This window comes from Phyllobates terribilis, unplaced genomic scaffold (assembly GCF_046119375.1).
Source record: "Phyllobates terribilis strain yellow unplaced genomic scaffold, ASM4611937v1 Scaffold_8__6_contigs__length_399053987, whole genome shotgun sequence".
Classification (NCBI taxonomy): domain Eukaryota; kingdom Metazoa; phylum Chordata; class Amphibia; order Anura; family Dendrobatidae; genus Phyllobates; species Phyllobates terribilis.
This window is the reverse complement of record NW_027362768.1, coordinates 384,638,381-384,661,112: the sequence shown is the minus strand read 5'-3', so window position 1 is coordinate 384,661,112 and position 22,732 is coordinate 384,638,381. Positions and strand designations below refer to the sequence as shown.

The window sequence follows — 22,732 nt, the reverse complement described above, 5'->3', positions numbered from 1 at the left end:
TGCTAGTACTACTCTCCCCATGGTGCTAGTACTTCTCTCCCCAGGGTGCTGGTACTACTCTCCCCATGGTGCTGGTACTACTCTCCCCATGGTGCTAGTACTACTCTCCCCATGGTGCTAGTACTACTCTCCCCATGGTGTTGGTACTACTCTCCCCATGGTGCTAGTACTACTCTCCCCATGGTGCTAGTACTACTCTCCCCATGGTGTTGGTACTACTCTCCCCATGGTGCTAGTACTACTCTCCCCATGGTGCTAGTACTACTCTCCCCATGGTGTTGGTACTACTCTCCCCATGGTGCTAGTACTACTCTCCCCAGGGTGCTGGTACTACTCTCCCCATGGTGCTAGTACTACTCTCCCCATGGTGCTAGTACTTCTCTCCCCAGGGTGCTGGTACTACTCTCCCCATGGTGCTGGTACTACTCTCCCCATGGTGCTAGTACTACTCTCCCCATGGTGCTAGTACTACTCTCCCCATGGTGCTAGTACTACTCTCCCCATGGTGCTAGTACTACTCTCCCCATGGTGCTAGTACTACTCTCCCCATGGTGCTAGTACTACTCTCCCCATGGTGCTAGTACTTCTCTCCCCAGGGTGCTGGTACTACTCTCCCCATGGTGCTGGTACTACTCTCCCCATGGTGCTAGTACTACTCTCCCCATGGTGCTAGTACTACTCTCCCCATGGTGTTGGTACTACTCTCCCCATGGTGCTAGTACTACTCTCCCCATGGTGCTAGTACTACTCTCCCCATGGTGTTGGTACTACTCTCCCCATGGTGCTAGTACTACTCTCCCCATGGTGCTAGTACTACTCTCCCCATGGTGTGCTGCAGCCGTTGTGTGCTGGCGGAGCAGGGTGGTGTCAGCGCTTCCTGTGCGGTGGTGTCGCCCTTGTCACCATCGTCTTCCTTCCCTTTCTTAACTGTCGGCGCAGTCACCAGATTAAGGCGCTTTCTGTCCGGAGCGGCGAGGCCAGGGCTGGTAAGCGGCTTTAATCCTGACCAGGTGGGGGGTGGATGGTGGCCATGGCCGGTGATGGAGGGGGTCAGAGGCCAACAACTTGCTCATTGTCAGGAGGTGGGAACTACAGGTCTCAGCATTACCTGCAGCCAAAGCACCTGCCGTGATCCCCTTATTAGAAAATATTACTGGTTCAGCTGGAAACCAGGACAATCACTCCCATCATCTTACGAAGATGTGTCTCCCAATGCTGGGAGTGCTGCATTGATGTATGAAAATACTGCTCTATAGTTCTCCGTCCCCCATGCTTTATACTCCAGTCACTACTAGAGCTGCACTCACATTTTTGCTAATATATTTGGGGCCAAACTTTGTGCTCCTGAAAAGTGTCTAGAAAAGAAGGCGAAGCTGATGGGAGTCATCATCCGCGTCTTTTTTTGTGAGGGATCTGGAAAATATGGCAGGCAAAAAAAAAATGTCCAATGTTTCTAGCAAAAAAGCTGGAAAACATTTCTGCATCGTCCACTTTTGTGCTGTGGTATTAATAAACCTGACCCACTATACTTTATACTGCAGTCACACCCAGAGCTGCAGTCGCATTTCCCTGCTGGTTCAGTGTCTGCGCGCTCCGCTGCGTTGCATTTTGGGAGATGTGGATCTTATAGATGAAGTAATAATGTATATAGCCGCTGTACACAGAGGTGTGCAGATATTGGGGGTCATGGTGAGGACGGTGGGTTGACTCTTGGCTCTGGGCTTTAGGGGGTCAGATTCTACATAACTTCCCTTTCAGCTGCTGTTCTATGTCCGCCGGTGTCCAGGCTGCTGTAAGGGTCTGTGCACACGATAAGTATTTGATGCAGAAGTTTCTGCATCATTTCTGCATCTCTTGGCAGGAAAAAAACGCTGCGTCAAATAGGAGCATTTTTGCTGAGTTTTTGATGCATTTTTGGTGCACATTTTCCCCCATTCATTAGTATGGGGTGAAATCTTGCAGCAAAAAGAATTGACGCTGTAAATTTAATTCTGCACCAAATCTGCAGCGTGTGCACGAGACGTCAGGATTCTCATTCACTTTGCTGCATCAGTAAATCCTTCAGGCTTCATGACAAATCTGCACTGAAAAAAACATGGAAAAGACGCAACGTCTGCACACAGTGTAAGGCTATGTGCACACACTGCGTTTTTGGTGCGTTTTTTTTTTTCCATGCAGAAATGGGCCAAAAAAGCATTGCAAACCTTATCCCATGATTTCTCATGACTTTTTTGCAAGTTCTGTGCACATGGTCAGGATTTTTCCTGACTGAATTTCATGTGCAGAAAAAGAAGCAGTGCGTCCATTCTTTGTGCGTTTTGGCCGGCTTTTTTATCAACACAATGCAAAAACACACAAAAAAACCCCATGAAAACGCATCAAAAACACTGTGGATTTTCCGCAGCGATTTTGCTGCCGAGAGGTGAGGAAATTTCTGCAAGCAATTCCTGATCGTGCGCACATAGCATAAGGCTATGTTCACACCGTGAGGTTTTTTTTAACCTGCTCTGTTGGCAGTAAAAAAAGCTGCTTACAAAGAACAGATTTTGGTGCAGATTACATGTGTCATTTGTCAACAGTATGTGCTTAATAAAGTTAGTTTTCTTCGCCATAAACGCAGCACGGGTTGAGATTTTTCCAGCTTTTTCGCACTTTTTATCGCTTTTTATGGTGAAAAAAACGCGGAAAGGATTGACTCGCAGTCTTCCAATTCAGTCAGGAAAGAAAAGTCGTGTGCAGGAAACATCTCAGAACTTAAAAAGTGTGAACATGGCCTAAGTCTTCCTGTACCTGTAGGTTCCTGTAGCAGAGCTGTGGCCCCTGTGTGGACTAAGGGCCCGGCCCATCACCCCGATGTTATTCTGGGGTGATCGCAGGTATAGAGAACTTGCACTTGGAGGAATTGCTGTTCATGCAGTTTCCTAATATCTCAGGCAGTTTTACCCCTTAAAGGGCCGCCGCTGACCCCGCAGTCAGGGGGGAGGGGTCAGTGACCGATGCTGGATACAATGTATCCTCGGAGGAGATTATATCTGCAGAACATCATGGCGTTGTTGTTGTGCTCAGTGGATGTTCGGGCCGCGCCGGGTGATTCTCACATATGTCCGTGATCCACTTAAAGGATCAACCAGAGCTCAGTAAAGAGCAGGGTAAAGTCACAGCTCACGAGGCCGGAGACACTGGTGCCACGCGCGCCCCCCGCCTCTGCCTACGGGACCGCCGCCGGGGGGGAGCAACGAGTGTGGGGCAAGAAAATGGGGAAATCAGCCACAAAGCATATAACCTGCGGGGATATCGGCCCCCCGTGGGCGGCCACGTGCCCGTGTGTTATCACGTGGAAGATGCAACACTGATCCTAATTCCAGCAAGTGGAAAATCCCACGACACATCCATAGGACGAATGATTGACCAGGGGGGCTCGGAGGATTCTGGGCCGCCATTGCCAGGAGCGGCCCCTCAGATAGAGTCAGCGGTGGCACGTGGTGTCTCGCGGGGGGCGACTTCCTGCTGCATTTGTGAGTCTCAATATTCTCCTGCAAACGTCTCTCGCTACAGAGTTTCCTTTTAAGGCTTTGAGTCATGAAATCTCAAACCAGGGAATCCATAGTGATCCAGTGCCACAACGTATGGGAATCCATAGTGATCCTGTGCCTCAATGTATGGGAAGCCATAGTGATCCAGTGCCTTAATGTACGGGAAGCCATAGTGATCCAGTGCCTCAATGTACGGGAAGCCATAGTGATCCAGTGCCTCAATGTACGGGAAGCCATAGTGATCCAGTGCCTCAATGTACGGGAAGCCATAGTGATCCAGTGCCTCAATGTACGGGAAGCCAAAGTGATCCAGTGCCTCAATGTACGGGAAGCCATAGCGATCCTGTGCCTCAATGTACGGGAAGCCATAGTGATCCTGTGCCTCGGTGTAAGGGAAGCCATAGTGATCCTGTGCCTCAATGTACGGGAATCCATAGTGATCCTGTGCCTCGGTGTAAGGGAAGCCATAGTGATCCTGTGCCTCAATGTACGGGAATCCATAGTGATCCAGTGCCTCAATGTACGGAAAGCCATAGTGATCCAGTGCCTCAATGTACGGGAAGCCATAGTGATCCAGTGCCTCAATGTACGGGAAGCCATAGCGATCCTGTGCCTCAATGTACGGGAAGCCATAGTGATCCTGTGCCTCGGTGTAAGGGAAGCCATAGCGATCCTGTGCCTCAATGTACGGGAAGCCATAGTGATCCTGTGCCTCGGTGTAAGGGAAGCCATAGTGATCCTGTGCCTCAATGTACGGGAATCCATAGTGATCCAGTACCTCGGTGTAAGGGAAGCCATAGTGATCCTGTGCCTCGGTGTAAGGGAAGCCATAGTGATCCTGTGCCTCAGTGTAAGTGAAGCCATAGTGATCCTGTGCCTCGGTGTAAGGGAAGCCATAGTGATCCTGTGCCTCGGTGTAAGGGAAGCCATAGTGATCCTGTGCCTCAGTGTAAGTGAAGCCATAGTGATCCTGTGCCTCGGTGTAAGGGAAGCCATAGTGATCCTGTGCCTCAGTGTAAGGGAAGCCATAGTGATCCTGTGCCTCGGTGTAAGGGAAGCCATAGTGATCCTGTGCCTCAATGTAAGGGAAGCCATAGTGATCCTGTGCCTCGGTGTAAGGGAAGCCATAGTGATCCTGTGCCTCCGTGTAAGGGAAGCCATAGTGATCCTGTGCCTCGGTGCAAGGGAAGCTATAGTGATCCTGTGCCTCGGTGTAAGGGAAGCCATAGTGATCCTGTGCCTCCGTGTAAGGGAAGCCATAGTGATCCTGTGCCTCGGTGCAAGGGAAGCTATAGTGATCCTGTGCCTCGGTGTAAGCGAAGCCATAGTGATCCTGTGCCTCGGCGTAAGGGAAGCCATAGTGATCCTGTGCCTCGGTGTAAGGGAAGCCATAGTGATCCTGTGCCTCCGTGTAAGGGAAGCCATAGTGATCCTGTGCCTCGGTGCAAGGGAAGCTATAGTGATCCTGTGCCTCGGTGTAAGCGAAGCCATAGTGATCCTGTGCCTCGGCGTAAGGGAAGCCATAGTGATCCTGTGCCTCGGTGTAAGGGAAGCCATAGTGATCCTGTGCCTCCGTGTAAGGGAAGCCATAGTGATCCTGTGCCTCCATGTAAGGGAAGCCATAGTGATCCTGTGCCTCCGTGTAAGGGAAGCCATAGTGATCCTGTGCCTCCGTGTAAGGGAAGCCATAGTGATCCTGTGCCTCGGTGTAAGGGAAGCCATAGTGATCCTGTGCCTCGGTGTAAGGGAAGCCATAGTGATCCTGTGCCTCAACGTATGGGAAACCATAGTGATCCTGTGCCTCAATGTACGGGAAGCCATAGTGATCCAGTGCCTCAATGTATGGGAAGCCATAGTGATCCTGTGCCTCGGTGTAAGGGAAGCCATAGTGATCCTGTGCCTCAATGTATGGGAATCCATAGTGATCCAGTACCTCAGTGTAAGGGAAGCCATAGTGATCCTGTGACTCAATGTATGGGAATCCATAGTGATCCAGTGCCTCGGTGTAAGGGAAGCCATAGTGATCCTGTGCCTCGGTGTAAGGGAAGCCATAGTGATCCTGTGCCTCAACGTATGGGAAACCATAGTGATCCTGTGCCTCAATGTACGGGAAGCCATAGTGATCCTGTGCCTCAGTGTAAGTGAAGCCATAGTGATCCTGTGCCTCAGTGTAAGTGAAGCCATAGTGATCCTGTGCCTCGGTGTAAGGGAAGCCATAGTGATCCTGTGCCTCCGTGTAAGGGAAGCCAAAGTGATCCTGTGCCTCTGTGTAAGGGAAGCCATAGTGATCCTGTGCCTCGGTGTAAGGGAAGCCATAGTGATCCTGTGCCTCGGTGTAAGGGAAGCCATAGTGATCCTGTGCCTCAATGTACGGGAATCCATAGTGATCCTGTGCCTCGGTGTAAGGGAAGCCATAGTGATCCTGTGCCTCGGTGTAAGGGAAGCCATAGTGATCCAGTGCCTCAATGTACGGGAATCCATAGTGATCCTGTGCCTCGGTGCAAGGGAAGCCATAGTGATCCTGTACCTCGGTGTAAGGGAAGTCATAGTGATCCTGTGCCTCGGTGTAAGGGAAGCCATAGTGATCCTGTGCCTCGGTGTAAGGGAAGCCATAGTGATCCTGTGCCTCGGTGTAAGGGAAGCCATAGTGATCCTGTCCCTCGGTGTAAGGGAAGCCATAGTGATCCTGTGCCTCGGTGTAAGGGAAGCCATAGTGATCCTGTGCCTCAGTGTAAGGGAAGCCATAGTGATCCTGTGCCTTGGTGTAAGGGAAGCCATAGAGATCCTGTGCCTCGGTGTAAGGGAAGCCATAGTGATCCTATACCTCGGTGTAAGGGAAGCCATAGTGATCCAGTGCCTCAATGTATGGGAATCCATAGTGATCCTGTACCTCGGTGTAAGGGAAGTCATAGTGATCCTGTGCCTCGGTGTAAGGGAAGCCATAGTGATCCTGTGCCTCGGTGTAAGGGAAGCCATAGTGATCCTGTCCCTCGGTGTAAGGGAAGCCATAGTGATCCTGTGCCTCGGTGTAAGGGAAGCCATAGTGATCCTGTGCCTCAGTGTAAGGGAAGCCATAGTGATCCTGTGCCTTGGTGTAAGGGAAGCCATAGAGATCCTGTGCCTCGGTGTAAGGGAAGCCATAGTGATCCTATACCTCGGTGTAAGGGAAGCCATAGTGATCCAGTGCCTCAATGTATGGGAATCCATAGTGATCCTGTGACTCGGTGTAAGGGAAGCCATAGTGATCCTGTGACTCGGTGTAAGGGAAGCCATAGTGATTCTGTGCCTCGGTGTAAGGGAAGCCATAGTGATCCTGTGCCTCGGTGTAAGGGAAGCCATAGTGATCCTGTGCCTCGGTGTAAGGGAAGCCAAAGTGATCCTGTGCCTCTGTGTAAGGGAAGCCATAGTGATCCTGTGCCTCGGTGTAAGGGAAGCCATAGTGATCCTGTGCCTCGGTGTAAGGGAAGCCATAGTGATCCTGTGCCTCAACGTATGGGAAACCATAGTGATCCTGTGCCTCAATGTACGGGAAGCCATAGTGATCCAGTGCCTCAATGTATGGGAAGCCATAGTGATCCTGTGCCTCGGTGTAAGGGAAGCCATAGTGATCCTGTGCCTCAATGTATGGGAATCCATAGTGATCCAGTACCTCAGTGTAAGGGAAGCCATAGTGATCCTGTGACTCAATGTATGGGAATCCATAGTGATCCAGTGCCTCAGTGTAAAGGAAGCCATAGTGATCCAGTGCCTCAGTGTAAGGGAATCCATAGTGATCCAGTGCCTCAATGTATGGGAATCCATAGTGATCCAGTGCCTCAACGTACGGGAATCCATAGTGATCCAGTGACTCAGTGTAGAGGAAGTCATAGTGATCCTGTGCCTCGGTGTAAGGGAAGCCATAGTGATCCTGTGCCTCAATGTATGGGAAGCCATAGTGATCCTGTGCCTCGGTGTAAGGGAAGCCATAGTGATCCTGTGCCTCGATGTAAGGGAAGCCATAGTGATCCTGTGCCTCGGTGTAAGGGAAGCCATAGTGATCCTGTGCCTCGGTGTAAGGGAAGCCATAGTGATCCTGTCCCTCGGTGTAAGGGAAGCCATAGTGATCCTGTGCCTCAGTGTAAGTGAAGCCATAGTGATCCTGTGCCTCAGTGTAAGTGAAGCCATAGTGATCCTGTGCCTCGGTGTAAGGGAAGCCATAGTGATCCTGTGCCTCCGTGTAAGGGAAGCCAAAGTGATCCTGTGCCTCTGTGTAAGGGAAGCCATAGTGATCCTGTGCCTCGGTGTAAGGGAAGCCATAGTGATCCTGTGCCTCGGTGTAAGGGAAGCCATAGTGATCCTGTGCCTCAATGTACGGGAATCCATAGTGATCCTGTGCCTCGGTGTAAGGGAAGCCATAGTGATCCTGTGCCTCGGTGTAAGGGAAGCCATAGTGATCCAGTGCCTCAATGTACGGGAATCCATAGTGATCCTGTGCCTCGGTGTAAGGGAAGCCATAGTGATCCTGTACCTCGGTGTAAGGGAAGTCATAGTGATCCTGTGCCTCGGTGTAAGGGAAGCCATAGTGATCCTGTGCCTCGGTGTAAGGGAAGCCATAGTGATCCTGTGCCTCGGTGTAAGGGAAGCCATAGTGATCCTGTCCCTCGGTGTAAGGGAAGCCATAGTGATCCTGTGCCTCGGTGTAAGGGAAGCCATAGTGATCCTGTGCCTCAGTGTAAGGGAAGCCATAGTGATCCTGTGCCTTGGTGTAAGGGAAGCCATAGAGATCCTGTGCCTCGGTGTAAGGGAAGCCATAGTGATCCTATACCTCGGTGTAAGGGAAGCCATAGTGATCCAGTGCCTCAATGTATGGGAATCCATAGTGATCCTGTACCTCGGTGTAAGGGAAGTCATAGTGATCCTGTGCCTCGGTGTAAGGGAAGCCATAGTGATCCTGTGCCTCGGTGTAAGAGAAGCCATAGTGAGCCTGTGCCTCGGTGTAAGGGAAGCCATAGTGATCCTGTCCCTCGGTGTAAGGGAAGCCATAGTGATCCTGTGCCTCGGTGTAAGGGAAGCCATAGTGATCCTGTGCCTCAGTGTAAGGGAAGCCATAGTGATCCTGTGCCTTGGTGTAAGGGAAGCCATAGAGATCCTGTGCCTCGGTGTAAGGGAAGCCATAGTGATCCTATACCTCGGTGTAAGGGAAGCCATAGTGATCCAGTGCCTCAATGTATGGGAATCCATAGTGATCCTGTGACTCGGTGTAAGGGAAGCCATAGTGATCCTGTGACTCGGTGTAAGGGAAGCCATAGTGATTCTGTGCCTCGGTGTAAGGGAAGCCATAGTGATCCTGTGCCTCGGTGTAAGGGAAGCCATAGTGATCCTGTGCCTCGGTGTAAGGGAAGCCAAAGTGATCCTGTGCCTCTGTGTAAGGGAAGCCATAGTGATCCTGTGCCTCGGTGTAAGGGAAGCCATAGTGATCCTGTGCCTCCGTGTAAGGGAAGCCATAGTGATCCTGTGCCTCGGTGTAAGGGAAGCCATAGTGATCCAGTGCCTCAATGTATGGGAAGCCATAGTGATCCTGTGCCTCGGTGTAAGGGAAGCCATAGTGATCCTGTGCCTCAATGTATGGGAATCCATAGTGATCCAGTACCTCAGTGTAAGGGAAGCCATAGTGATCCTGTGACTCAATGTATGGGAATCCATAGTGATCCAGTACCTCAGTGTAAGGGAAGCCATAGTGATCCTGTGACTCAATGTATGGGAATCCATAGTGATCCAGTGCCTCAGTGTAAAGGAAGCCATAGTGATCCAGTGCCTCAGTGTAAGGGAATCCATAGTGATCCAGTGCCTCAATGTATGGGAATCCATAGTGATCCAGTGCCTCAACGTACGGGAATCCATAGTGATCCAGTGACTCAGTGTAGAGGAAGTCATAGTGATCCTGTGCCTCGGTGTAAGGGAAGCCATAGTGATCCTGTGCCTCAATGTATGGGAAGCCATAGTGATCCTGTGCCTCGGTGTAAGGGAAGCCATAGTGATCCTGTGCCTCGATGTAAGGGAAGCCATAGTGATCCTGTGCCTCGGTGTAAGGGAAGCCATAGTGATCCTGTGCCTCGGTGTAAGGGAAGCCATAGTGATCCTGTCCCTCGGTGTAAGGGAAGCCATAGTGATCCTGTGCCTCAGTGTAAGTGAAGCCATAGTGATCCTGTACCTCGGTGTAAGGGAAGCCATAGTAATCCTGTGCCTTAATGTAAGGGAAGCCATAGTGATCCTGTGCCTCGGTGTAAGGGAAGCCATAGTGATCCTGTGCCTCGGTGTAAGGGAAGCCATAGTGATCCTGTGCATCGGTGTAAGGGAAGCCATAGTGATCCTGTGCCTCGGTGTAAGGCAAGCCATAGTGATCCTGTGCCTCGGTGTAAGGGAAGCCATAGTGATCCTGTCCCTCGGTGTAAGGGAAGCCATAGTGATCCTGTGCCTCGGTGTAAGGGAAGCCATAGTGATCCTGTGCCTCGGTGTAAGGGAAGCCATAGTGATCCTGTGCCTCGGTGTAAGGGAAGCCATAGTGATCCTGTCCCTCGGTGTAAGGGAAGCCATAGTGATCCTATACCTCGGTGTAAGGGAAGTCATAGTGATCCTTATACCTCCATGTAAGGGAAGCCATAGTGATCCTGTGCCTCGGTGTAAGGGAAGCCATAGTGATCCTGTGCCTCGATGTACAAGAATCCATAGTTATCCTGTGCCTCGGTGTAAGGGAAGCCATAGTGATCCTGTGCCTCGGTGTAAGGGAAGCCATAGTGATCCTGTGCCTCAGTGTAAGGGAATCCATAGTGATCCTGTGCCTCAGTGTAAAGGAAGCCATAGTGATCCAGTGCCTCAGTGTAAGGGAAGCCATAGTGATCCTGTGCCTCAGTGTAAGGGAAGCCATAGTGATCCTGTGCCTCAGTGTAAGGGAAGCCATAGTGATCCTGTGCCTCAGTGTAAGGGAAGCCATAGTGATCCTGTGCCTCAGTGTAAGGGAAGCCATAGTGATCCTGTGCCTCGGTGTAAGGGAAGCCATAGTGATCCTGTCCCTCGGTGTAAGGGAAGCCATAGTGATCCTGTGCCTCGGTGTAAGGGAAGCCATAGTGATCCTGTGCCTTGGTGTAAGGGAAGCCATAGTGATCCTGTGCCTCGGTGTAAGGGAAGCCATAGTGATCCTGTCCCTCGGTGTAAGGGAAGCCATAGTGATCCTATACCTCGGTGTAAGGGAAGTCATAGTGATCCTTATACCTCCATGTAAGGGAAGCCATAGTGATCCTGTGCCTCGGTGTAAGGGAAGCCATAGTGATCCTGTGCCTCGATGTACGGGAATCCATAGTTATCCTGTGCCTCGGTGTAAGGGAAGTCATAGTGATCCTGTGCCTCGGTGTAAGGGAAGCCATAGTGATCCTGTGCCTCAGTGTAAGGGAAGCCATAGTGATCCTGTGCCTCAGTGTAAAGGAAGCCATAGTGATCCAGTGCCTCAGTGTAAGGGAAGCCATAGTGATCCTGTGCCTCAGTGTAAAGGAAGCCATAGTGATCCTGTGCCTCGATGTACGGGAATCCATAGTTATCCTGTGCCTCGGTGTAAGGGAAGCCATAGTGATCCTGTGCCTCGGTGTAAGGGAAGCCATAGTGATCCAGTGCCTCGGTGTAAGGGAAGCCATAGTGATCCTGTGCCTCAGTGTAAGGGAAGCCATAGTGATCCTGTGCCTCAGTGTAAAGGAAGCCATAGTGATCCTGTGCCTCGATGTACGGGAATCCATAGTTATCCTGTGCCTCGGTGTAAGGGAAGCCATAGTGATCCTGTGCCTCGGTGTAAGGGAAGCCATAGTGATCCTGTGCCTCAGTGTAAGGGAAGCCATAATGATCCTGTGCCTCAGTGTAAAGGAAGCCATAGTGATCCAGTGCCTCAGTGTAAGGGAAGCCATAGTGATCCTGTGCCTCAGTGTAAGGGAAGCCATAGTGATCCTGTGCCTCAGTGTAAGGGAAGCCATAGTGATCCTGTGCCTCAGTGTAAGGGAAGCCATAGTGATCCTGTGCCTCGGTGTAAGGGAAGCCATAGTGATCCTGTGCCTCGGTGTAAGGGAAGCCATAGTGATCCTGTGCCTCGGTGTAAGGGAAGCCATAGTGATCCTGTGCCTCGGTGTAAGGGAAGCCATAGTGATCCTGTGCCTCAGTGTAAGGGAAGCCATAGTGATCCTGTCCCTCGGTGTAAGGGAAGCCATAGTGATCCTGTGCCTCGGTGTAAGGGAAGCCATAGTGATCCTGTGCCTCGGTGTAAGGGAAGCCATAGTGATCCTGTCCCTCGGTGTAAGGGAAGCCATAGTGATCCTATACCTCGGTGCAGGGGCGGACACAGACTGTAGTGGGCCCCTGTTCAAGAAATTTTTGGGGGCCCCCCCCGCCCTTCATAAGGCAACAAAGTTATGTAAACATAACCCCTCCCATGTGCATCTCTCACCCCCCTATGTGCAGCTCACCCCCCGTGCATCTCTCATCCCCCCGTGCATCTCTCATCCCCCCCGTGCATCTCTCATCCCCCCCGTGCATCTCTCATCCCCCCCGTGCATCTCTCATCCCCCCGTGCATCTCTCATCCCCCCCGTGCATCTCTCATCCCCCCCGTGCATCTCTCATCCCCCCCGTGCATCTCTCATCTCTCCCCTCCCCCCATGTGCATCTCTCATCTCTCCCCTCCCCCCCATGTGCATCTCTCATCTCTCCCCTCCCCCCCATGTGCATCTCTCATCTCTCCCCTCCCCCCATGTGCATCTCTCATCTCTCCCCTCCCCCCTCCCCCCCATGTGCATCTCTCATCTCTCCCCTCCCCCCCATGTGCATCTCTCATCTCTCCCCTCCCCCCCATGTGCATCATTCATCTCTCCCCTCCCCCCCATGTGCATCTCTCATCTCTCCCCTCCCCCCCATGTGCATCTCTCATCTCTCCCCTCCCCCCCATGTGCATCTCTCATCTCTCCCCTCCCCCCCATGTGCATCTCTCATCTCTCCCCTCCCCCCCATGTGCATCTCTCATCTCTCCCCTCCCCCATGTGCATCTCCCATTCCCCCCACTCCTAGTTAATTGTATTTAAAAAAAAATAAAACTTGTTATACTTACCCCCATGCGATCCCTGCAGAATCCTGGCGCTCGTCCAAATCGCTGACACCAGGTTCTCCTGACTTCCGGCCATGTGACGGTGCCGTCACATGACCGGAAGTCAGAGGAATTATGAGATGTCCTGGACCCGGCGCTTTGCATGGGGCCGGGGGCCCCATGAGGAGAGAGACGCACAAGAGGGGGGCTCCGAGGGGGCTCCTACCGGCCGGGCCCCATACTGGAGTCAGGGCAGTCATGCCCTGATGGCAGCCCTGCTGGAGGCTGGAGGGGCCCCCTCTCCCTCGGGGCCCCCGTTCAATGAACCGGCTGCACGGGCGGTAGTTCCGCCCCTGCCTCGGTGTAAGGGAAGTCATAGTGATCCTTATACCTCCATGTAAGGGAAGCCATAGTGATCCTGTGCCTCGGTGTAAGGGAAGCCATAGTGATCCTGTGCCTCGATGTATGGGAATCCATAGTTATCCTGTGCCTCGGTGTAAGGGAAGCCATAGTGATCCTGTGCCTCGGTGTAAGGGAAGCCATAGTGATCCTGTGCCTCAGTGTAAGGGAAGCCATAGTGATCCTGTGCCTCAGTGTAAAGGAAGCCATAGTGATCCAGTGCCTCAGTGTAAGGGAAGCCATAGTGATCCTGTGCCTCAGTGTAAGGGAAGCCATAGTGATCCTGTGCCTCAGTGTAAGGGAACCCATAGTGATCCTGTGCCTCGGTGTAAGGGAAGCCATAGTGATCCTGTGCCTCGGTGTAAGGGAAGCCATAGTGATCCAGTGCCTCAGTGTAAGGGAAGCCATAGTGATCCAGTGCCTCAGTGTAAGGGAAGCCATAGTGATCCTGTGCCTCGGTGTAAGGGAAGCCATAGTGATCCAGTGCCTCAGTGTAAGGGAAGCCATAGTGATCCTGTGCCTCAGTGTAAGGGAAGCCATAGTGATCCTGTGCCTCAGTGTAAGGGAACCCATAGTGATCCTGTGCCTCGGTGTAAGGGAAGCCATAGTGATCCTGTGCCTCGGTGTAAGGGAAGCCATAGTGATCCAGTGCCTCAGTGTAAGGGAAGCCATAGTGATCCAGTGCCTCGGTGTAAGGGAAGCCATAGTGATCCTGTGCCTCGGTGTAAGGGAAGCCATAGTGATCCAGTGCCTCAGTGTAAGGGAAGCCATAGTGATCCAGTGCCTCAGTGTAAGGGAAGCCATAGTGATCCTGTGCCTCAGTGTAAGGGAACCCATAGTCATCCTGTGCCTCGGTGTAAGGGAAGCCATAGTGATCCTGTGCCTCAGTGTAAAGGAAGCCATAGTGATCCTGTGCCTCGGTGTAAGGGAAGCCATAGTGATCCTGTGCCTCGGTGTAAAGGAAGCCATAGTGATCCTGTGCCTCGGTGTAAGGGAAGCCATAGTGATCCTGTCCCTCGGTGTAAGGGAAGTCATAGTGATCCTGTGCCTCGGTGTAAGGGAAGCTATAGTGCTCCTGTGCCTCGGTGTAAGGGAACCCATAGTGATCCTGTGCCTCGGTGTAAGGGAACCCATAGTGATCCTGTGCCTCGGTGTAAGGGAAGCCATAGTGATCCTGTGCCTCGGTGTAAGGGAAGCCATAGTGATCCTGTGCCTCGGTGTAAGGGAAGCCATAGTGATCCTGTGCCTCGGTGTAAGGGAAGCCATAGTGATCCTGTGCCTCGGTGTAAGGGAAGCCATAGTGATCCTGTGCCTCGGTGTGAGGGAAGCTATAGTGATCCTGTGCCTCGGTGTAAGGGAAGCTATAGTGATCCTGTGCCTCGGTGTAAGGGAAGCCATAGTGATCCTTATACCTCCATGTAAGGGAAGCCATAGTCATCCTGTGCCTCGGTGTAAGGGAAGCCATAGTGATCCTGTGCCTCGGTGTAAGGGAAGCCATAGTGATCCTGTGCCTCAGTGTAAAGGAAGCCATAGTGATCCTGTGCCTCGGTGTAAGGGAAGCCATAGTGATCCTGTGCCTCGGTGTAAGGGAAGCCATAGTGATCCTGTGCCTCGGTGTAAGGGAAGCCATAGTGATCCTGTGCCTCTGTGTAAGGGAAGCCATAGTGATCCTGTGCCTCGGTGTAAGGGAAGCCATAGTGATCCTGTGCCTCGGTGTAAGGGAAGCCATAGTGATCCTGTGCCTCGGTGTAAGGGAAGCCATAGTGATCCTGTGCCTCGGTGCAAGGGAAGCCATAGTGATCCTGTCCCTCGGTGTATGGCTTACATGTATGGTATATATATATATATATATATGGATTCCGAGTGCATCTGATATTAAAGACTGGGAGAGTCTGCAGGAAACGTCTCCGTCCCGATGTCTGAATATTGCCGGTTTACTAGAATCCTTCTGTAGAAGCCGTGAAGTTACTAGAGAAAAACTCCATCTACGAAATGAAATCTGACGCGAAACTAAGCAGAGGCTCCACTATTACCGCTGTAATTTAGTCTAAAATTCACTTGTGTGAATGAGGCCCAAGGAACAGCGCCTGGTGCAGCTTTTAAAATAGGCAAAGGTTGTGCTAACCAGAAGGAAAGCCTGAACCTGCTGCCGTCCTGCTGAGGGTCATTTCTTGTCTTCGTTTTTATTTATTTATTTATTCGTCTTCTTGTGATACAAATGTTACTGACGCTGCTCTTGTTTCTATTGTTCTATTGTTGCTCAGTGGAAAAGATGCAGAGCAGAATAGTAACTGAATGGAAGGATGGAATATTCCTATCTTCATTTATTCCTCCTTACGATTACTTATTGCATTCTCTTCCTGATATCTTGGCTGATTTCTTTAGACTTTCCCACGATGCTACACAAAGAAGCAGTGTGTTTCAGGTGTGCATTAAAATACATCCACAGGTGTTTCTCTAATTAACTCAGATGTTGCCAAAGAAACTATCTGGTTTTAACTGTGTATCATTATATATCATTTATACATTTCATTTCTTCCTCCCCAGATCACGATGTCGGAGCAGGAGGCAGTCGTTCATGAGCTGGAGGATGATGATGAGTTAGACGGAAAACTAAATTACAAACCTCCGCCCCAAAAGTCTCTTCAAGAAATCCAGGAGCTGGACAAGGACGATGAAAGTTTAGAAAAGTACAAGAAGTCACTACTGGGAGCAGGTCCGGTAGTCACAGGTATGGCTGATTAGGATTACAATCACTGATGTTCTCCTTCATTGTCACCCAGCTCTCCAGACACCCTGATTGGCTGGCACATAAATCGACACTTTAATGTAGAGTAAAACTGTGTGTCAGTCTTCACTGTAGTTCTGGCATTGTAGTCGTGAAGCAGTGAGCTCAGTATGAGCAGAGCTATAGTCATAGATTCTACCAGTTTGTCATACTCTGCAGTCAAGTCTGACATTATGCGGGCAGTGAGATGTTCTGCAGCTCGAGAGGAAGTGGTTTTATACAGACCAGAATGCAATGAGCTGCGGCAGCAATCAGGAAATGTCTTAAAAAAAAAAAAAAGCAGATGGAAAGTTTCACAACAGTCTCTGCAACCAAGAGGTGCTGCAGAGCTGAACTCCTCACTGCTGATCACAGTCTGCAGTCTAGAGGGAGCGGGGGGGGGACGGGACTGATAGTAACACCACAACGAAGCCCCCAACCACATGAGAATCTGACCCCACCAGTCATCTATAACCTTCGATCTGTAGCTGCTGACAACCTGCCCGTACATCATGTGTCAGAGGTTGTCAGCTGCGCTCCCTGTTACCTCCTCTTTTCTCATTCTGATTCTTCTGTCCTATAATTTAATATTTTTCAGATCCAAGCGCTCCAAATGTGACAGTGACTCGCCTGACATTAGTCTGCGACGCTGCGCCCGGACCCATCACAATGGATCTCACTGGTAACTAATAGAGAGAACCATGAGTATTATGCTTTTACATCAATTATTCAATGAAAGTGACGTTGTATTTACTACAGTTTTTCATGAACTTATCACTGCTTTCCTCATATCACAGGAGACATAACAAACCTGAAAAAAGAAGCGTTCGCTTTGAAAGAAGGTGTCGAATACAAAGTGAAGATCTGCTTCAAAGTGAGTGATAAATTATAAATGATTATATGTAATTTTACTAGACATTGCATTACATACATCCTGTAATATACTCCAGAGCTGCACTCACTATTCTGCTGGTGCAGTCACTGTGTACATACATTACATTACTGATCCTGAGTTACCTCCTGTATTATACTCCAGAGCTGTGCTCACTATTCTGCTGGTGCAGTCACTGTGTACATACATTACATTACTGATCCTGAGTTACATCCTGTAATATACTCCAGAGCTGCACTCACTATTCTGCTGGTGCAGTCACTGTGTACATACATTACATTACTGATCCTGAGTTACCTCCTGTATTATACTCCAGAGCTGTGCTCACTATTCTGCTGGTGCAGTCATTGTGTACATACATTACATTACTGATCCTGAGTTACATCCTGTATTATACTCCAGAGCTGCACTCACTATTCTGCTGGTGTAGTCACTGTGTACAAACATTACTGATCCTGAGTTACATCCTGTATTATACTCCAGAGCTGCACTCACTATTCTGCTGGTGCAGTCACTGTGTACATACATTACATTACTGATCCTGAGTTACATCCTGTATTATACTCCAGAGCTGCACTCACTATTCTGCTGGTGCAGTCACTGTGTACATACATTACATTACTGATCCTGAGTTACATCCTGTAATATACTCCAGAGCTGCACTCACTATTCTGCTGGTGCAGTCACTGTGTACATACATTACATTACTGATCCTGAGTTACATCCTGTAATATACTCCAGAGCTGCACTCACTATTCTGCTGGTGCAGTCACTGTGTACATACATTACATTACTGATCCTGAGTTACATCCTGTCTTATACTCCAGAGCTGCATTCACTATTCTGCTGGTGCAGTCACTGTGTACATACATTACATTACTGATCCTGAGTTACATCCTGTATTATACTCCAGAGCTGCACTCACTATTCTGCTGGTGCAGTCACTGTGTACATACATTACATTACTGATCCTGAGTTACATCCTGTATTATACTCCAGAGCTGCACTCACTATTCTGCTGGTTGCTATTATTATAACTGTTGGTAAGATTTTGCACATCCTCAGCTCCTATATTTCAAGAGTGCAATTAGTTTTTGTAAGTGTAAAGCTATCACTTGTTAAAATGAAATGGGAGATTTCAGCTCTGAAGCTGCAGAGATGGGAATGAATGCTACATTTGCTGTTTTTTTTTCCATTCTGTGATTAAAATATTACATTTCTTTTGCAGGTAAATAAGGAAATAGTCTCGGGGCTGAAGTACGTGCAGCACACATACCGCGCGGGGGTGAAAGGTAAATGTCTCATGGTTATGAAGCCAATTCTGGGGCAGAATCCAAGAATACCGCAGACCCCGCAGCGCGTTATTCATACTGCACACACACAGAGCGGCGTTCATACTGCACACACACAGAGCGGCGTTCATACTGCACACACACAGAGCGGCGTTTATGCCGCGCACACACACAGAGCGGCGTTCATGCCGCGCACACACAGAGCGGCGTTCATACTGCGCACACACACAGAGCGGCGTTCATACTGCGCACACACAGAGCGGCGTTCATACTGCGCACACACACAGAGCGGCGTTCATACTGCACACACACAGAGCGGCATTCATACTGCGCACACACAGAGCGGCGTTCATACTGCACACACACAGAGCGGCGTTTATACCGCGCACACACACAGAGCGGCATTCATACCGTGCACACACACAGAGCGGCGTTCATACTGCACACACACAGAGCGGCATTCATACTGCGCACACACAGAGCGGCATTCATACTGCGCACACACAGAGCGGCGTTCATACTGCACACACACAGAGCGGCATTCATACTGCACACACACAGAGCGGCATTCATACTGCGCACACACAGAGCGGCGTTCATACTGCGCACACACACAGAGCGGCGTTCATACTGCACACACACAGAGCGGCGTTCATACTGCACACACACAGAGCGGCATTCATACTGCACACACACAGAGCGGCGTTCATACTGCACACACACAGAGCGGCGTTCATACTGCACACACACAGAGCGGCGTTCATACTGCACACACACAGAGCGGCGTTCATACTGCACACACACAGAGCGGCATTCATACTGCACACACACAGAGCGGCGTTCATACTGCGCACACACACAGCGGCGTTCATACTGCGCACACACACAGAGCGGCATTCATACTGCACACACAGAGCGGCGTTCATACTGCGCACACACACAGAGCGGCATTCATACTGCACACACACAGAGCGGCGTTCATACTGCACACACACAGAGCGGCGTTCATACTGCACACACACAGAGCGGCGTTCATACTGCGCACACACACAGCGGCGTTCATACTGCGCACACACAGAGCGGCGTTCATACTGCACACACACAGAGCGGCGTTCATACTGCACACACACAGAGCGGCGTTTATACTGCACACACACAGAGCGGCGTTTATACTGCACACACACAGAGCGGCATTCATACTGCACACACACAGAGCGGCGTTTATACTGCACACACACAGAGCGGCGTTCATACTGCGCACACACACAGAGCGGCGTTCATACTGCACACACACAGAGCGGCGTTCATACTGCACACACACAGAGCGGCGTTTATACTGCACACACACAGAGCGGCGTTTATACTGCACACACACAGAGCGGCGTTCATACTGCACACACACAGAGCGGCGTTTATACTGCGCACACACAGAGCGGCGTTTATACTGCGCACACACAGAGCGGCGTTTATACTGCGCACACACAGAGCGGCGTTCATACTGCGCACACACAGAGCGGCATTCATACTGCGCACACACAGAGCGGCATTCATACTGCACACACACAGAGCGGCGTTTATACCGCGCACACACACAGAGCGGCGTTCATACTGCGCACACACACAGAGCGGCGTTCATACTGCACACACACAGAGCGGCATTCATACTGCGCACACACACAGCGGCGTTCATACTGCACACACACAGAGCGGCGTTCATACTGCACACACACAGAGCGGCGTTCATACTGCGCACACACAGAGCGGCGTTCATACTGCACACACACAGAGCGGCGTTCATACTGCACACACACAGAGCGGCGTTCATACTGCGCACACACAGAGCGGCATTCATACTGCGCACACACAGAGCGGCATTCATACTGCGCACACACAGAGCGGCGTTCATACTGCACACACACAGAGCGGCGTTCATACTGCGCACACACAGAGCGGCGTTTATACCGCGCACACACACAGAGCGGCGTTCATACTGCGCACACACAGAGCGGCGTTCCCTTCACTGCTGATCCTCTGCCACCTCTGATCCTCTGCCACCTCTGGTTGGGGAACACGCCGGGTTTCTCCCCCATACCCGCTGAGGATTTGTTACAATGTGTCCTTTCTCTCATTCTGGATAATTCTCCTATTTCTTCCATCCAGTGGCTAAAGCCACGTTCATGGTGGGAAGTTACGGCCCTCGACCAGAGGAATACGAGTTCTTGACTCCATTGGAAGAAGCTCCGAAAGGAATATTAGCTCGAGGAACCTATCACAACAAGTCGTTCTTCACCGACGACGACAATCACAATCATCTAACCTGGGAGTGGAACCTGTCCATCCGCAAGGAGTGGAGCGAATAATGGAGCCAGGACTGAATCTAATGCTGCAATATTACTCCATCAGCATGAATGATACTAATGCTCTTCCACAGCTTGTGGGTCTCCTGTCCTATTACACACATATTAGGCATTGTCTGTTTCCACCACTAGAGGGTGACCTGCGTGCAGTTTATATAAAAAAACTGTACCCAGATCGCCCCCTAGTGGCAGCCAGAGCAGAGGAATAGAGCTGTGTACTAAGAAAGTTACATGGCGGAGATTTTTATAAAGTTTATTCAAAAATTGTTCAAAATCATTCTTGCTTTTTTGATTCTTAGAATAGAAATTGTAGCAGGAGATCCCCTTTAAATGTTGCCTGAAAGTATCTGCACCCCGCTCCCCCAGCTTCTAGCACCCACAACCTGTGATGATAGGCCAGCTTGTGTTATATGGTATCACCCAACCCCACCTTTCTACATGGTCCTGTCCCCATATTATCACTCATTGACAACAGATCTACTGGGTCCCGGTCTCCATATCAGATAGAGTGATCATGTAGGGATCAATCGTGCGCCCACAGGTAACTCTCACATCCCATGGGACCCACCTGGGGCTAAAAATGACGAGTTCTCAGAGTGACATCTAGTGGAGATCAGAGGGATTGCAAGGGCCAAAGTTCTGTTCTGAAGTTGTCAGATGAGATAAATTACATTGTATCAGCTGATAAATCCATCACTATATATATATATATGATATATTCGCCTTCTGCTTTAGTACGACATGCAGGGCTGGAGTATATGGCAGCTTCCGTGGTGACATAATATATACTATGAAGGCGACTCTGTATACAGGATGAGAGCATAAGATGTATTTTGCTATGTTAATAAAAAAATAACATTAATAATAAGCGGCACCCGGACCTTCATTAATGTCTCTCAGACCAATTAAAATTGCCATATGGCCGTACTGTGAGGAAATATAGTCTCCGCCACTGCAGAACCAGAAGTTCTGTAACTTTCTTAAACTCTTCTTAAAGAGAATCTAAACTTTTTCTTCTTTAATTATCCTTCAAGTATTGCAAAGTTGAAAGAAAATCCATATAAAATCAAAAGCATGCCTTTATTGTGAAGTCCATTGAAAATCTAGGCGATTGTCAGGACCAATTCATCCAATCATAGTGGAGGAAAAAAGGTGCCGGTAAATAACAACTGAACGCGTTTCGAGCAGTCTGCGAGCTCTTAGACTGAGTTTAAGCATGGTGCTCGAAACGCGTTTAATGGACTTCACAATGAAGGAATACTTGTCATTTTTTATTGCTGGGGCTGGATTTTCTTTAAACTTGCAAGCCACGTTTTACATCTGACAGGGACATTTCTCCGTGCTCCATTTCATGGATCAGATGGACTCAAGGGTGAGCTGAAAATTTACTTTAGTTTACTGCATATTGCAAAGTTATACATTTTTCACTTCATTACCGCATTTTGCTTCCTTCTCTCTTAAAACGCCATACTGTGGTGCTGTTAAGATATCAACTACAGGTTTCTTTAGAAGCTGCTTTCAGTTGCTGCTCAGCAAGATCTGTTCACTGCATGCAAACACTCAGTATGGGACTTTCCTTCTCTAGTATGGGGGAAGGGAGCAGAAAGTCTTGTACTCTAATTGTATGAATATAGTATGTGGATTTTGCCAAGCAGCAGCTAAAAGCAGTTTTTAAAGGAGCTTGACGTGGGCATCGACACAGCATCGCAGCCTAGTGTTTGAGAGAGAAGAAAGTCACATAACAAACTGTATTACAGAAAAGGACAAACTTTTGGGAGCAGGAAAATAATAGAAACAAAAGTTCAGTTACTCTTTAATTATTTCCAGGATCGCAGTTTGCTATCAGCGAACAGAAAGGCTTCTTCTTTAGATGCTTTGATCTGCTCTGACCTAGTGCAGCTCGTTACAGTGTATCAGCGACGCCTGCACTTGTATCACATAGAAATGAATAACCAATGTAATAGGGGGTCAAGTGTAAGAATTGCAATCTAGAATTCATGGTGCCCATCGGAGAATGAGATGCCCACCCCCTGATGAGTGCAGAGGTAGCAATAATGGGGGGGGGGGGGGTATGATAATCGCTCGATGAGAGAGCGCGCGTAGTCATGGAAGACAGAAGAAAGCCGCCAACTAGGGACAATGGGGCCAGACACAGACAGAAGGGGCCCTATATGGGCCTTCAGTGACAGCAGCTGCTATGGGGGGAGGCAGTGGCCCCTGACCTCCTGGGTTGCACCCTCACTATGTCCACCCCAGGGCATTACCTACAAATTGTTTCTGCATGTGAGTGGCCCCTAAAGCTGGGGGTCCCTAGCAGCTGTCATGGCTGTAGTTATGAGCCTTTCCTCATATTCCCCGGACATGGCGCCACCAGCAGTGATGAACCTGGATCCAAGGAC

At 50.0% G+C, this 22,732-nt stretch overlaps 2 protein-coding genes across 5 annotated transcripts in view; one reads left to right on the top strand and one right to left on the bottom strand.

Moving 5' to 3' along the window:
* Nucleotides 1-22,732, bottom strand: part of PDE6H (phosphodiesterase 6H) — a 347,300-nt gene that overhangs the window by 59,188 nt on the left and 265,380 nt on the right. Inside the window, exon 1 of one of the 4 annotated variants that reach the window (XM_073645087.1) lies at nucleotides 12,651-12,746. The exons of the other annotated variants lie outside the window; for them this stretch is intronic. The gene's annotated coding sequence lies outside the window, so the exon portion shown is untranslated. Of the gene's footprint in view, nucleotides 1-12,650; nucleotides 12,747-22,732 lie in introns of those variants that run through there. 4 annotated transcript variants of the gene reach the window in all.
* Nucleotides 850-21,186, top strand: ARHGDIB (Rho GDP dissociation inhibitor beta). The gene is made up of 6 exons (XM_073645083.1): nucleotides 850-986; nucleotides 15,573-15,756; nucleotides 16,391-16,474; nucleotides 16,590-16,666; nucleotides 17,913-17,976; nucleotides 20,137-21,186. Exons 2-6 carry the CDS (start codon nucleotides 15,579-15,581, stop codon nucleotides 20,334-20,336), a joined length of 603 nt encoding a protein of 200 aa, XP_073501184.1. The 5' UTR covers nucleotides 850-986; nucleotides 15,573-15,578; the 3' UTR covers nucleotides 20,337-21,186.

Excerpts from the sequence above, each read along its gene's own strand:
- ARHGDIB (XM_073645083.1), top strand. The coding sequence starts at position 15,579 with ATGTCGGAGCAGGAGGCAGTCGTTCATGAGCTGGAGGATGATGATGAG. Across the intron at positions 15,757-16,390 it reads AGCAGGTCCGGTAGTCACAG|ATCCAAGCGCTCCAAATGTG; the intron begins GTATGGCTGATT and ends AATATTTTTCAG. Across the intron at positions 16,667-17,912 it reads AAGTGAAGATCTGCTTCAAA|GTAAATAAGGAAATAGTCTC; the intron begins GTGAGTGATAAA and ends TTTCTTTTGCAG.